The sequence below is a fragment of the Anser brachyrhynchus genome, assembly GCF_964034855.1.
Source record: "Anser brachyrhynchus genome assembly, chromosome: 3".
NCBI classification, from domain to species: Eukaryota; Metazoa; Chordata; class Aves; order Anseriformes; family Anatidae; genus Anser; species Anser brachyrhynchus.
Genome location: NC_137696.1, coordinates 45,906,385 through 45,921,928, shown reverse-complemented (window position 1 = coordinate 45,921,928; position 15,544 = coordinate 45,906,385). Strand labels below are relative to the sequence as shown.

The 15,544-nt window shown below is 41.6% G+C and overlaps 1 protein-coding gene across 3 annotated transcripts; it reads right to left on the bottom strand.

Annotated features, from left to right (window-relative positions):
- Positions 1-474: 474 nt before the first annotated feature.
- On the bottom strand, positions 475-13,524 carry GNG4 (G protein subunit gamma 4). Of its 3 annotated transcripts, XM_080584373.1 has the most exons (4): positions 13,307-13,423; positions 7,520-7,601; positions 7,269-7,374; positions 475-1,151 (listed from the first exon to the last, which is right to left on the bottom strand). In XM_080584373.1, the coding sequence occupies exons 3-4, from the start codon at positions 7,362-7,364 to the stop codon at positions 1,023-1,025; spliced, it is 225 nt and encodes a 74-aa protein (XP_080440499.1). In that variant the 5' UTR covers positions 7,365-7,374; positions 7,520-7,601; positions 13,307-13,423; the 3' UTR covers positions 475-1,022. The 3 variants fall into 3 exon arrangements, with proteins under 3 accessions (XP_080440499.1, XP_080440498.1, XP_080440500.1); XM_080584372.1 differs by lacking the exon at positions 7,520-7,601 and having other exon boundaries at positions 13,307-13,524; XM_080584374.1 differs by lacking the exons at positions 7,520-7,601; positions 13,307-13,423 and adding an exon at positions 12,967-13,170.
- Between the last annotated feature and the right edge of the window lie 2,020 nt (positions 13,525-15,544).

The window sequence follows — 15,544 nt, the reverse complement described above, 5'->3', positions numbered from 1 at the left end:
AAAACCTTGCCACGTAAACCCAATGCATCACTTTAGACAAAGCCGGAAGAAAAAACCTCCCCGAACCCTCCAAATTACTTGCTGATAACTTCTCTCATGACAAGTCTGTGGCTGCAGAACAAACAAACTCAGTGGCTGTTGACAGCACTGTTCTTGATGAGTATTCTAGAACAACCTTCTTTTACCATTGCTCTCCATCCCCATAAAGTCTTGCTCTCATGAGTGAAGGCATGTAGAGTGCTGCTTAGGAACTGTAATCCCCCCTTCCTGTACTGATCAGGGCAGAACTTAGACCCTTCACTAAGCCTCTCAGGAACAGCTGATATATGACGGTTCCATTTCCTTTCTAAAATAATTGAAATCACTATCATTCAAAATAAGATGCAAGCAGCCACGTTTTTCCAGTTTTATTGATGGAGAACTCGTATGTAACTGTGTATTTTCACTTTGCTTGTACTGACAGTGCTGCTAAGGTTGTTTTTGTAGTCAAGTTTATTACAGTCTTCACGAAACATATTTATAAACATCACTTACTGTGTAAGACTGATCATTCCAAACATTGTAAATCACCAGCATTTCTTCCTAAACAATGCTACTTGCGGAAAGGTCACACTACTCTTTTTAGATACAAATTTGTAAAGGCAAATGAATTAATTCACCTTCCAAAGAAAATAAGAATGTTAAAAATAGCTTCAGAGTCCGGTATGACTCATCTAGGTCTCAGAAAAATCTATGACTGACAAAGATATCTACAATATGATACTGTACTCAATACTTTCATTAAGACCCAAATAATCTTTATGAAAACTGAAATTAAACTTGTGCATTGGTCTCAAAGATAAGGATTACCTTGATTTTTTTTTTAGGATTCTTTTACTTATTTATACCAGAAAATGCACTACCTTCTAAAAATATTATAACTCTAGGCTAAGTATTGATATCTGAGGAAAATATGCTAAAACCAATAGCATGCACCACCGATACCAAATTTTAACATAAGATATTTTTAATTGGAAACTGACTCAAAGGATAGTACAAAAGAGTTTCTTCTCCCTGAAGGGATTTTCAGATGCAGGTACTGGAATAATAAGGGGATCTTCTCCAATATGAGCATCACAGTATGCCAATAAATCTGCTGCAGCCTTGGATACCTAGTAGAGAAGAAAGAACAATTATAACACTTAAATCTGAACCAAGTGGCATTGCATAAATATTCTTCATATAACATACAATACTGGAAACTCGTAAAATAGCAAACTGGTTTATTCTTCTTTACATTACTAGTAACCACAGCTCTGAATTTGTGCTGCTAAGATGTATGCCTTGTAATCCTTATACACATTTTACCTAACATAGCGACAAGGGATAGTATTGATTTATATGACTCATATTCTGCTGTTCCTCTCCATCAGAAGCAAGGTCAGGAGCATATACTCAGTGAAACATCTATCTACTAATAGTTCATAAGCAATATCAATTCTCCTTGAAGCACGTCTTTGTAGAGGCCTTCTGCCTCAGCTCTTATTCCCAGGCATTAAAGCAGCAAAGTTGGATGGTTCCCCACAGACTCCTTCTACCCTTTCCTCCTCTAGATGTGGAGAAAAAAAAGGTCTTTAGGCACATGACCGTGGAATTAAAAAAAAATAAAAATAAATCAGGAGCAAGACGTGGTAATCATTTCTCATAGCTCCCATTTAAGCTAAAATTGTTCTCTTCAGTGAAGTCAAATATCTTGTATTTAGTAAGTTGTTGTAAGTAAAGCTTTAGTCATCACATTAAACTTGCTCTTTACATTAATACTTGCAGGCTTCTAAAATAAACAATTCTAAGGTCTCCAAATTCTGAATTCTGGCTTATGCTTACTGAAAAGTCCTATAGAAATGTAACAGTGTGTTGACATTCAAGATATTTTGCAAGAAATGAAAAATGAAAATATTTCAGCTCTAGATGAAATCTTGAAACCTTTGCAACTTTGTGCCTTAAGAATATTGGTGATATTAGGCCACTGTGATTTTTTTTCAAGGACTTAGGATATATACATGAATTATTTTTGTTCATTTCTGTTTTGTTAGCAAAATATTTACAACTATCTGTATCTCTTTGCTTTGTTTAATTATTGTGTTTCCAATATTATAATAGAGTTGAAAAAAGGAGATAGCCTTCACAAAGAAGTCTTTTCTCTGAGCACCAGGAGAGATTCTCATCAGTCAAACACTGACGTGAGCATGTTTGCACAACTACAGTAAAAAGGAAAAATAAATCTGATTTCTGGTATTCTTCTGACAGGTGTGTCACCACCACTGTTAGCTTTAGCTTCCCCACACCCTGCCTGCTTTGGTAGAAGTCCAGCCCATAGTAAGCTTCAGATTAGACCTATGAAGTCAATGGGTGTTGGATCACGATTCACACAAATTTAAATTAGCTTCCCAAAGGAAATAAGTGACTTTCTATCTTTAAAATCCACTAAAACAGGCCTTTGTAGGATGCTTAAACCCTGTAAGTTCTTACGGTTGGCATCCCAGTATCTCCTAGCTGAGGAAGCAGGGCTGTTTATGTTACTTAGAATTTGTTGGCTCTTGAATTAGCTCGTGAGACAACAGGGTGGGCAGAAACACTACGGATGAACAATAGATCGCTGGGCCAATACAAAGCTGAAGACTGAGAACAAAACCGAGCAAATCAGCTGGCAAAGTTATCCAGAAGGGCCAGTGCTTCTGAAAAGAGAAGCGGGACAAGCAAAAGCAGTAGAGACAGACTTCAAATACAATGACAAAGTTTTAATTATTTTCAGACATTCTTCAATTAGCTACTTGCTAAGCAATGACAAAGGACTGAGATTAAGGGCATGTCTAGAGTCAGAGATAGAATTATAATGGCCAAACTGAAAGCTTGGGCATGCTATCATATTCCCAATTTCCATTCAAATTTACTTGTGAATTCTTAAAAAGCAGATTCTCCAGAGAGAGGCACAATGTGACTTACTATGAAATTAGTATCAAGCCCCAAAAGATCAGAAGACAGCAAAGATGCTTTTCTTTGCTAATGGCCTACGCTGGCCTCAGGAAAACATAACCTAGCATAGAATGCATCCCCTGAAGGAGAGGTTAGCGTGTTTCCAGTAACTGCAGGAGGAATGTGTACTTTCAGGTAATGACATTCACCAGAATATTCATAATTATTTAACATATGCATTTTCACTTTTCTATTGTCTTTCAAGCTCAGCTGCATCTCTCAAGTTAAAGTAGTTCTATGCTTTAATTGACTTCTTTGGTCCTGAACTCTCTTTCACTCAAACAGAGCAAGTTAAATTCAGAGCCACAAAAAACTCAATGACATTTACCGTGTTACATCATCATAAACTTTACTGCCACAAAATCTAATGGAGACCTACTCTAATTCTCTGGGTCCCTGAGAATAGGTTTATTAAAGACACTCAGCACATTCATCTTCAATTATTAAGGTACTGAATAAGTTATTTTATTTTATTCATGAAACCAACAATCATTCTAAACAGGCTGATCCTACACGAGCAGAGAACCAATGCTGGACTTCAGCAGAGTGACCTTCCCATAACTATCATGCTTGTTTCACCTATGGATATGCAGCGTCAGCCCAGGAATATTCTTTTTGTTCAGTCAAAGAGAAGCACAATTTCAACTGTCAATCCTAGAAGGGGTAAGTCCAGCAATTTCATTGTTTCTCTACCTATCACCGTGCTTTGACATCATACAGCAATGAAAGGGATTTTCACAAGCAAAAATGCAACCATTTTTTATATTTAACTTATACTCTACTGAACAGGTAGGAATGCAAAACATTATGAAGCAGAGCAAGCACCTTCTTCAACATCAGGGTGTTTAATTCACAAATTAGTTTGCTTTCAGACAAGCCATACTACAATTTAGTGGAAAGCAAACCTGCAACAAGAAACTGAGGAACATGATCACATTTCAGCACGTTGTAACAAACTAAACCTCCCAGCCTGTACTAGGCCATGCACTTTCATCCTTTAAAAAAAGGGTTGGGGAGGAGAAATCCTCCCATTGGGATTCCAGCAATTGTGAAACTGAATTATGGCATTTCTTCACTTAAACTGGCATAGCTCATGCTCATGCAGTGGAAGAAATGACCACTTACTGTGGAGAGTTAAGTTAGATGATCACACTGCATCAGCAACGAAAACATTGCCAGTGTTGCTCCCAGCCACAGGAACCAAATTTGGAACCGTGGCCAAAAAGACGCCAAATATAACGTTGCCTCCAGTGTGTTTCCTGCTCAGTATTATTATTCAGAACAACAGTGGCAGAAGACCTCTGCATTACGCATTGCATTACAGCTGCAGCAGAGACAGATAGCTTTTTTAGCATATGTCAGCACACACAGGTTGCCTAATGGCCAATGCTGTGGTTTGTTACCATAGGAAATAATATGCTTCCTGCCCTATTTCTATCATGGAGGGAGTTAAATGAAGGCCAGTCCATCACAGCTTCTATTCACCTTTAGGCTTACTTGGAGCCGAATGTTGGTGGGCAGTTCCAGAACAGCTTTTGCCAAGACTTAAAGTAAAAGCATCTGATTTGAATATCCAAAGGAAACTAACACACATTTATCATTTCAGCTCACCTACGCAATACAGCTTGGTCTGCAGATTTAAAGCAATTTATACATACTGCAGAAGTGGCTAAAAAAAATCAGACTCCAGTTTGATTGATGAGTTCTAACAGCAAGTTAGCATTTCATTTTAAAAAATATTTTAAAATGTATAGATAGAGGGGGTAGAGTATATCTGTATCCTGTATTACACTGATCTCACATTTTATACAATTATTTTTATTCTGTGCAATGACAAATACATCAGGTTGTCAAACTACTGAAAGGAAGAAATAAAAGAACAACAAATGCCCAACCCTGATGCTTTGAAGAATTAGTCTCAGGAGGACAGTGGAATTTTACCATTACATTTCAGAATAACAGAGGTGATAAAAACAGCCAAAGTTAGAACATAATCCCGTTAGCTGCGCTAATAATTACAAGCTTCAATGACAGGGCAAAATGCTGCAATTACTATGTCTGTCTTGTCATGGATTGTGACTAATTACCATCTTTGCTATGACACCCACTCTGCTTATCCTTTACATCTAAAACAAAGATTCACACCCATTTATTGCCAACCCCACCACTTATCTCCCAACACCATTCAGAAACAGTTGGGGATATTTTCTACCTTCTTAAAGAAAAAAGAAAATGGAATAATAGCTGATACACCACGATGCTTAGTGTCAGAGCACTCCTCCTCGCTTTTCTGCTTGTGAAGGGAAGATTAAGTAGTGCTTTATTCTTGGGACAACTGTGATAAAGCACCAGTATTATCTTTGCTTTCTCAACTTCACTGCTAGTATCTTTGGTAGACGCATTATTCTACCAGTCATGAGGCCATTTTTCATCTGATTTCATTTCATGTTTTCTAGCTTGGAATCCGTACCTCCTGCCTTCTACTTACTTCATTATAATTCCAGCCATTCCTTCTGCAGGGAAGGAAGACAGCTTCAATTTACGATCCTTTGGGGATTCTCATTCTCAAGGTCTACAAAAACCCACCATGGTAATACTCCTTCCAGCCACCAAACTGTACACCAATAACTTCATCCTCCCCGTATAAGTTGTCCTGTTTCTTTCACACCTCAGCAGTGACTTGTCTTTGTGGAACCTCAAAACATCGCATTGCTTGCTGCTCTGAGTGGCTACAGGATTTTTAAATCAGTTGAAAAAATCGAGCACACAGCGGGGAATGGGCAACTATAAATGTACTTCTAACTACAAAATTTTAATTGAGCAGACCCAACTGTTGCTGGTTACAGAAACTACAAAGTGCCTCTGTAGTAGAAAAATGAGCTGGAACTTCTAATTTCCCTGGTAAATAATGCAGGCACCTGGAAAATTTCCTTTTTCATGTTAACAACGTGGTCTTGTCTACTTGGGGAATAACCACTTGGTTACAGCAACTTGCAAAACAGTGTCTAATTAAGTTATTTGGAAACGACTGATCTTTTGTTAAATGTCTACTAGTTTAAGCCGTTGCAAAACAACGTTGCAACAGCAGGGAAAAAAAAAAGGAAATTGGTTCCTTTCTCTACCTTTACAGTTATGATCTGAGAACTCAAATCTCCTGATGAAACCATTTGAAGTCTCTTGCCAAAATTCACCTATACTGAAGCACACACTTGACTATTTCAAAGATTAGAGGACAAAGCAGATCTTGAGGAAATAAGGAAACCAACCAAGCTCTTTTCACAATACCTCATACGCTTGTTCAAAGACATACCAGAAATCAAGACCAAACATCTGCAAATCATATCTAGTTTGTGTTAGAGTCCCATATACATTAGTTATATGTTAGTTATACATTATTGTAGAATATATTTTGGAATACTGAAACACATTAGATTTTCTTTGGTGCCTTTTGTGGTCCCAAACTGAAATGTAAAACAATTCCACTTTGAAGTTATCTGGTTTTTAGGTCTACTACATATGCCAATAACTGTGTTCTTTTTAATTAAACTCACTGCAAAAATATCCTGTGTCTTTCTTACATATGTAATTAAGAACATCATTATACATCTAACAAATGAAGCTATCTGCAGAACCGAGCTAATGATTCGGTAGGTGAAAGTTATAATTTGATTATATAAAAGGAAGTTTAAGACGATCTACTGAGTATCAACAATTTTAAATTACAATAAAGTGGCCCACATTTTTCCAACCCTTTCCTCTGCCACTCATTCACACCCTTTCCTTCTTGTCAGTTCTGTTCACGCAGCTGTGATGTGGCCTAAATCAGGGGACCAACTCAACTCAAAACTAACCCGGAGGGCTACACTGGAAAGGCAGAGCCACACGAAAGGAAACAAATACCTGTCCCTGTGAGTATACATCTATAATGTAACGAACTTGTCAGGATACTCTACAAGACAGAAACCATAGCTATGCAAATTCAATGGTCTAGCAAAACACTGCTAAGAACTGAAACAAAATGCAGCAACTGAAATTTACGTTTTCATATAAGCAAGACTGACTACTCATGTCAATTGCACTAATATTTCTGAGTTATAAATAGTCGTTTTAATTAATGAGTTTATGAGCTGATACTGCCTTATAACTCAACACAGAATTTTGATTTCAGCTGATCCAGTCTTTTGGGATTATTAAAGGTAGGCTGTACCACAAAGCAGTGAGTGCATTCAAAATATCGACAAAAAGTCAAAGTTTACCTTCATTCTGTCCATGTATGCTTCCATTTTCAATTGCTCCACGGCTTTCCTGGCTTGAGATATACTGGTTGTACTGTTCGACATTAATTCCTTCATTTTGTTTTCCCTGGAAGAGGCAAAGTTGAGACAATTTAAAAGTACAGCTAGCACATACACCAATTACTGATAAGACAGTTACTGAAATTAACCAGTGCCCCCACACCACCACATTGACACTGCCAGGCTGTAGGTTATAACCACAAATCAGATACCATTTCTATCTGTTCTCTTGTTCAGTAGCACCTGATTGCATCACAGATTTGCATCGTTGACTGCAACCATTCATCCTGGATTCTGCAAACAACATATAAATGTAGATTACACTGCCAGTATTCCAGTGCAGAAATTGTCACCCTGGTTCAGAACGCCACGCCAGAACACTGTTCCCAAACAGACCCCGCAGTCATCATGCAGTTTGGCTCCATACCCCAATTATACCCAGTCACATGAGAACAGAAATGTGCACGATGAGACTGAATGCCACACTGATCTCAGCAGGCATCAGAAACAGAGATATTTAAGGTGGGAAAAAAAATCAATATTATGACTATAAAGGTAAGTAGTTTAGAAATGCAGAAACTGAGAAGAAATGATGCCGTGGTTTCCAAATTTTTCTTGCAGGTCTCCAATGAAGTAAAAAGACAACTAAAAACATGTACAGTATGGTATGTTACACCAAACTGAATGCACTATTTTTAAAGAGATCTGCAGCTCTTGGGAAACTAACCTGTTGGATTCCAGATTAAGCAAAGAAGTTGTGCAGAATGACTTTGGTACTTTTGCCCTTGCTTTTTAGTGTTTCCTTTGGCAACGTGCAGATTCAGAGACAACATCCCAAGTCCTGCTTGCATGGGAATTTAATAGTTTGGAGTTACTCACTGAGGAATACTTAGGTATCAAGGTTATTGAGTGTTAAAAAAACAATAAACAAAAGCAAAGGGATTGCTTTTGTAATTGTCAGTCCGATAGTTTACAAATCTGAGAAAATACTACCATGTTTCTAAACTGAAATGAGCATGGTTCATATGGGACTGACATGGGCAAGCATGGATATCTGCCTTGACGAATTGACAGGAACTCCAGACCTGTACCTCTGCTCATCCTCGACCTCCCACTTCGCTGTTTCACACAGAGCTGTCACTTACTCGAGGCTTTTCCAGCATACCCGTGCCTCTTCCTATCCGTCAGGGAAAGAAAAAGTGCACCACAGAAGGCACTGCTGGGTGCAAAGCGCAGAAGTGCACTAAAGAAAGCGCTGCTGGGTGTGGCTGTAGCTGCAGCCCATGAGGCCAAGGCAGATGTCCCACACCTGGTTCAAGGAGCCATAGCATGCCCTGAAATCCATTGGGATTGCAATTAAGGATGTGATGGCCGTATGCACCAGTTTTAAGGTCTGGCAGTGGTTTAATCCAAAGGATTTGGGAACCACTGAGGTAAGACCTATTGAGAAAGCCTTGGGCAGAGTGAGGCGGTGATCAGGGAACGGGTGACGTAGAGGGAGCAGAAGAGGAACGAGTCTCTGTGCTGAAGCCCCTGCAGTTCATGGCTAAGCAGTTTAAGCCGTTTTCTCTGCCCTCAGGTGTCCTGGAGCAGCGGCGTTTTAGGAGAAGTCTCCTTTGTCCACAGATACTGAGACATAAGAAAACAATTATTGCCTGATGTACACATCACGGCATGAGCTGGTCGAAGGGACACCTAATTACGGTACGTCAGTGTTTCAGTGGTTTTCTTGCATTGATACTCCCTAAGGAGCCAGTCTCAAAACGACTGCTTCCCGCTTATTCTTTGGACAAGCAGCGAACATCTATAACTACACAAATTTCCCTTCCTGAAACTCAATAGCTTACCTAATCCAATAACCAGGGGATGAGATATAAACAAGAAATTAAGTATGACACAGCAAATACTCCTGTAAACAAAAATGACATATACGATGTCTTCAGCGTTTTTGCGTCAATAGAAGAACACAATCCAGAGCACATAAGGAATGGAGGAAGAACTTTTCAACCGATTGGATCTCACAAAACACTCACATTCAGCGACAAGGCAAAGATAGCTGTTACTTCTTTCTGGAATTGTTAGTCTGTGCTGTAAATAGGATGGAAGAATACAAATATGATGGTTCGCCATCTCTGGTTCACCACGCTCAGCACTAATTTGAAAGAATATGACAACCTTTTTTAGTACTTGTACGAGCTCAGGTAGTAGAAATGCTACCTTAAATTATATTGTGTGCCAAAATAAAACAGGAGCTTTAATATACGCAAGTACAAAGAACATGTTTTCTGTACGTGTGTGTTTCTTCAATGGACCTCAAATTTCTTCCTGAACTGCACTCTAGCTAAAATTGTGTTAGACCGCAGGAGGTTTTTTTCCCCCTCTTTGCCTTTGTTTACAATCTGCTAACTCATATTCCTCACGAGGTACAGGATTAAATACACATGGAGGAGCTGCCTTAGCATAAAATGCCCAGTACAAAACCCACAACCACCCAGCCAGCCTCCAAACAATTTTCGGATGTGTTTTGCCTTGCAGTGGACAAGCAGGAAGGCTCCCAGGCAGTCACAAGAGCAGGAGGAACTGAATTATAGCTCATCTCTCATATTTTTCTTTGACCCACCCCCCCAGCTTTTAAGCTATAAAGACAAGAGTAAACACATTCATCTTTGTTTACAAAATGATACCCCCTCCAAGTATAAATCATTTAAATTTTGTTATCATCCCCATGGCTAGACTAATAATGACCACAGAGATGAAAAATCAAAGCTAAGTGAAGTACAGAGCCATGTCTTCATGTGCACAGCAAAGTCCAGAGGCAAATTAGAAATTTGATTTTGAATAATACAGTTCAATTAAAGTGAACTGAGTAACTGAAACTCCATGAACCATCTAGAGAATTCCAGATCTCCCCGGCTTTTCTGGTAATTCACTCAAACCATAAAAGTTATACACATTAGAATCAGAAAATTTGAGTGTTTCTAGTAATTCCAGGTGGTTTTTAAGCATCTACTGAATAAGGGATTCAGTGATGACCATAATGGAATTCTGAAAAGTCTATTAGGCACAAAAATGTTTAAAATAATCCAAACCCTGTTTTCCCAAACAATGCCACAAACATCATAATACATCCATACCTATGTTCCGATACAACAAAGCGGGGGGGCGAAATATGTAGCTACTTTGGTAAATTATTTCATGGTATCAGAAAATAATCAGATTAAGAGGTTTTATAAAAAAAAAAAACTTTTAAAAAAGAAAACAATCTGGCCACAGGTGTTTCGTCCACTGGAGAAAATTTTCATTTTTCCATCGTAAGAGGTTTGTTTATGCCCTAAGGCACAAACATTTGCTCTGTTCCAAAGCCTGCTCCTACCCTGACCTTTACACACACCTCAATATTTAACTACTGTATTTCTGGGAGTGCTTAGCATCCATTTAAGTATCCAATCTCTTTTTTTTCATATGTCAGTTCTGGTTCTAGAACTTCATAAGGCAGATTTATCCTGTTTCACATTTCACTTACTTGGCTAAATACACCTCTGACTTCCCTCATGATACACAAATACAGTACGCACTGGCATATCAATTATGACCCTATCAGATATTAGGTGGTGTTGACAATCCGAATAGTTCCAACTCTCAAACCTGACAGTGATGAGCCGGCTCGGCTGTCCTAGTGGATAAAGCTTTGGCTGAGACCTGCTCCTGTGCTCCTTAGGACCTACAATATTCTTTAACAACCATGCGCTCAATATTCTTTAATGAAATAACACTGTTACTTAGAAATAAAGCTCTGGAGAGAAAAGAAATTTTAATAACAAGACAGTTGATCGCATACCCTTTCTCTGAAGGCTCACTCTCTGGAATCTGAGGAACCCCCTTTGCCAGACACAGTGCTGTGGGGGTCTCCGTCCTGGTGCTCCCCCTGAGCCTGCAGCTGATGAACAGCCCCAGCCCTGCTCCGAGCATTCAGGTATTCTCAGGGACAGCACAGCAAGGTTTGTGTCCTGCATGGCAGCAGCCTACATGGCTACTTCTCCCCATCGTTTCAATTACCTACAAAGCCTCAAACCAGAAATTACTCAGCTGGGTTCATGATGTTCATTCCTGCTTGTTTTTCCAGCAGTCCCCTATTAGGTTAGATCGATACATAGGTACACGGGCTCTGATAATCACCCTAGTTACAGTAACCCTGCTGTGATCAGACTATGCGCAGTCTACATGTTACTGGCACATGCCAGCGGTCCTAGATCACACAGGGCCTCATTTATGCAGTATATTTTTATGCAGCGCACCGAGTTCACCGGTCTGGTCTCAGTGACTCCTTTCTTTACGGGGAGCGCTCATTGCATTAACGAACGACAGCGACAGCCCCTGCACGGCCCTTTTTGGCCAAGCAGTTTCTGTAGGATGGCACACCGTGTTGGCCAGCCATTTCCAAACGCATCGCTCCTGAAAGCTGCGTGGTGACAGCCCCCCGTCCCATCCGGCTGAGGGGGCTTTGACTGTTTGCTTGACCTTTTTACCTGATATGAACTCCGTCATTTTTTTGCTGGGTACAGTTAACTGATTTGTGCCAAAGATTTTAATCTCCGGGGCTCATAAAAACGCTTGTGAAGAGCGACTTTTCTTTGTTTTCAGAACAGACAGTACCCGACAGCGCTTCAAAGGCCAAGTTATCTCCTGATAACCCAGGAAGTTACATATTTGCAGGAACAATTTGACCTTGCATAGCTAAGAGGTGCAACATACATTTACCAAACTTTACTAATACTTATTAGTAAAATACAGAGTCTGAAATACTGTGTAACATGTAAGCAAAATGTAGTTTCAAGCTCTTCAGTATAGACTTCTGTGAGGAATGGGATGAAAAGCTGCAGGCCAAATTTTCCCCCTTACCCTTCCGAGTACAGTCGTAAAACACCATACCAAAAGGGTGCACTGTAAACTTAATCTAAAAAGCCCCACACCCAACTGTTGCATTCTCTTTTCTTTCAACAATCTAAAGAGTGCTAACTGTTCTGGTACCGTCTGCAGCTTCTGGGATTCACCCCTCTGAAGAGCACCTTCCACACGAGCTCTGTAGACCACGCAGCACAGCAGAAACATTAACCCAATCACGCAGTCAGTCCCAATGACATTTGAGGGAACAGTCCCTGAACCAAACAGGATAGCGAAACCAATTCTAAATTTTAGAAAGATCCCCGTACGAATTTATCCACCTGCAAACACACCAGGAATATAAACAGCACCGTTTCCAGCCTTGTGGCTGTTTGATGCCAAACTGACAGGAAGGAATTTCAGGGGTAGCTCCATCCACTCCGAAGGTGCTCAGCAGCGTCAGCAGAAATCATGAGACTAACGGCAAGACTGCTCTTCACGGATAGACTCGTCATTCCATACATACATCAACTTCACAGATAACTGCTGACCACGTAACTGCAAAACAGCCAAACTTCAACAGCTCGGTTTACACCTAACATAGTGCTGAACCCCATCCAACCGTCAAGCTCCACAAATTCTTGTCACCGTGCCCGCGTGTTTTATAAGCGAGCATCACCTTGCTTCTGGGCGTATGACCCCTGCACAGGTAGTGGCACTTGGGCACCGCGCACACCCAGCCCCGAGCAAATTGCCAGAGGACAGGGGAGAGACCTACCTACGGGTTTGCTTCCTCGGCTAAGTTTGAGATAGCTGTGAACTTTTAAAGAAATATATGAGGAAAGTCGACTATCGCAGTTAAACCCCGTCTAAAACGTGCTGGCCCGGACTGTAGGGGAGCAGAGCAGAGCAGGGGAGCGGCTCGGAGAAGCGCCACCCCCCAGCAGCAGCGCTCGCTTCCCAAGTTGCGCGGCGATGCGGGGCCCGACCCCCGACCCCCGACCCTCGGGCCCCGGCCTTGCAGCGCCCCGGGGCAGCCCCAGGAGGCGCCGCAGCGGTGCCCAGAGCCACCTCCGAGCCGCCCCGTCCCCAAGCCCCTCCGGCCCCAGCGGCAGAACCTGGCTTGTGCCGCCCGGCGCTCCCCGCGCTGCTCCCGGCGGCGACGAGCGGAGCTGGGTCCCGGCAGGCGAAGCCCCGGGCCGCCGGGCGGGCAATGCCGCGGGGAGGCGCGGCCGGCGGCGGAGGCTCGGCCCGATCCCGCTAGATCCCGCCCGATCCCGCTCGGTCCCGCCCGATGCCAGGCTCCCGGGGCTGCCGAGGCTCCTCCCGCCCCGCGGCACATGGCGGGGCGGCGCCCTGAGGCGCTGAGGGGCGGCAGCGCGGCCCCGGCGCCGGGCGGGAAGGCGGCGGTGAGGGGGAGGCAGCGCTAGGGTGGCTCAAATAATGATAGTATAGGAACAGATACTGCACGGTGTATTTACTGGGAGATTCTAACATATCTAAAAGTTAAGGGGGAAAACAGTTGCCTTGAAGCACATTTGTTGTGCCTGGTGCCTGCTAGTCTACGCAACTAGCCTCTAATGAGGGTAATGCAGACATTATTCAATTGTGTTGGAGACTTAAGATCTTTGAATTTTTCTTTAAAGGTGGCTTGCAAGCTGGAAATAGGGAGCAAGCTTATGCTTTTGTTTGACTTTCTACCAGGTAGCCCAACAAAGTGGAAGATTGTAATCAGAGCAGTCACATACTTAATCCTCTTTCAAGAGCGACCCACCTGAATTGTGAAACACACAGCGCAGGCTATTACAGAAACCCAGATGTAAAACCAGTGGCTTTCTGACCTCACCCAGTGCAGCAAACAGCAAGTAACTCTGCATCTTACTAGCACAGAGGTCATTTGTCAGCAGTTTTAACTGAATATCATGTCAAAGAAAATGCTGTCAGTACCTCTGCAAGCTCAACTAATGCAGAGTAATGCTCTTAAGGCAAACAGCAGCTTTAAGACATTATTTGTCTTACATTATCGTTGTAGAGTAGCAGCATATGTCTTGTGACTTTTTTCCATATGTGAGAAAAAATTCAGTACAGCTTTAAGCAAAAAGCATGGAGAAAGTCCTATTTGGACTCATTCCACACACACAAAAAAGGCTAACATTTCCAGTTTTACATTCTACAGAGTTTCACCTTACTTTATCTGGGTATTTCTTGGCACTGGAATTACACCCTTTTGTCTATACTGTTGTGGACTACCCTCATTTGAAGGTAAACTGAATTTGCAAAACTTGTTAGTTACAAAACCAGGGGGCACTCCCCTCCCCCCTCCCTTCCCCACTCTCTAGAGGCTTTTTTCCCCTCCCACAAAATGCACAGTAGATCAAATAGTAACTCAAGAAATCCTGAGAGGAAAGACTCTTGCTCAGTATGCAGAACAGATTTATTTATTTAAATCAACTGTCTTCAAGGATAGGGTTTAAATGCAAAGATCTTTAAAGTAGATATTTCAGGCTCCAAACTGAAACTTTTTAATCTCCTCACAGAATTCCACACCCTTGCCAAAACATTTTTATCCCATTTGATTCAGTTTCAATTCACTTAGTTTTCTACTGATTCTTTCATTCCTTCTATTAATTATAATGGGTTTGTAATGGGTTTGTTCTAAACACTGGATATTGATTGAACCCAAAGTTCCCTTTCCCAGTAGTGGTTTGGAGACTTGCTCTCCTCTCCCCGCTACAAGTGAACATCTGGCTACTGCCTGGCCTTCTCTTTCTCACTATACATCTTCAGAGAGATCCCCAGATTCGCCACAGAAATCAGATCCTGTGTGCTGTCAGATAGGCCTTGCCACATGAATCTGTCCCAGACCTTGGCTTCCAACAGCAGTACCTTTGCACCCTCTGCCAGAACCCTACCAGAGATCCCACTCTTCACTTCCCACCAGCACTCTCTTCCTCCCCGTAGTGATCTTTCTTTGCTCCATGAATCCAGAGAGGAGTTGCTGCTTTTCCACCTTTCCTCAGCTCAACTAAGTTTTCAAAAAGAAGTGGATGGCTGGGAAGATGGAAAAAATGTCTGTTTAGGGACATCAAATTTTAGCCTCACATCCCCGGAGAGGGAGGGACACGTGCACACCTGTACAGAGTAACATACCTTAGGTTTCCCACTTCCACTCTCATAGCCCCCCTCCTTCAGTTTAGCAGCCACATAATGTAGTCCACACAAACAGAACTTCCCCACTTTGAGTATTTTAAAAGATGAAAGACCTGAGAACCAGCAAAAATGAAATTGGAGCAAAGCAATCAAGAGATGCCTGAAAGAAGAGGTGAAACTACGCCAAAACCATGGTTCTACCCATC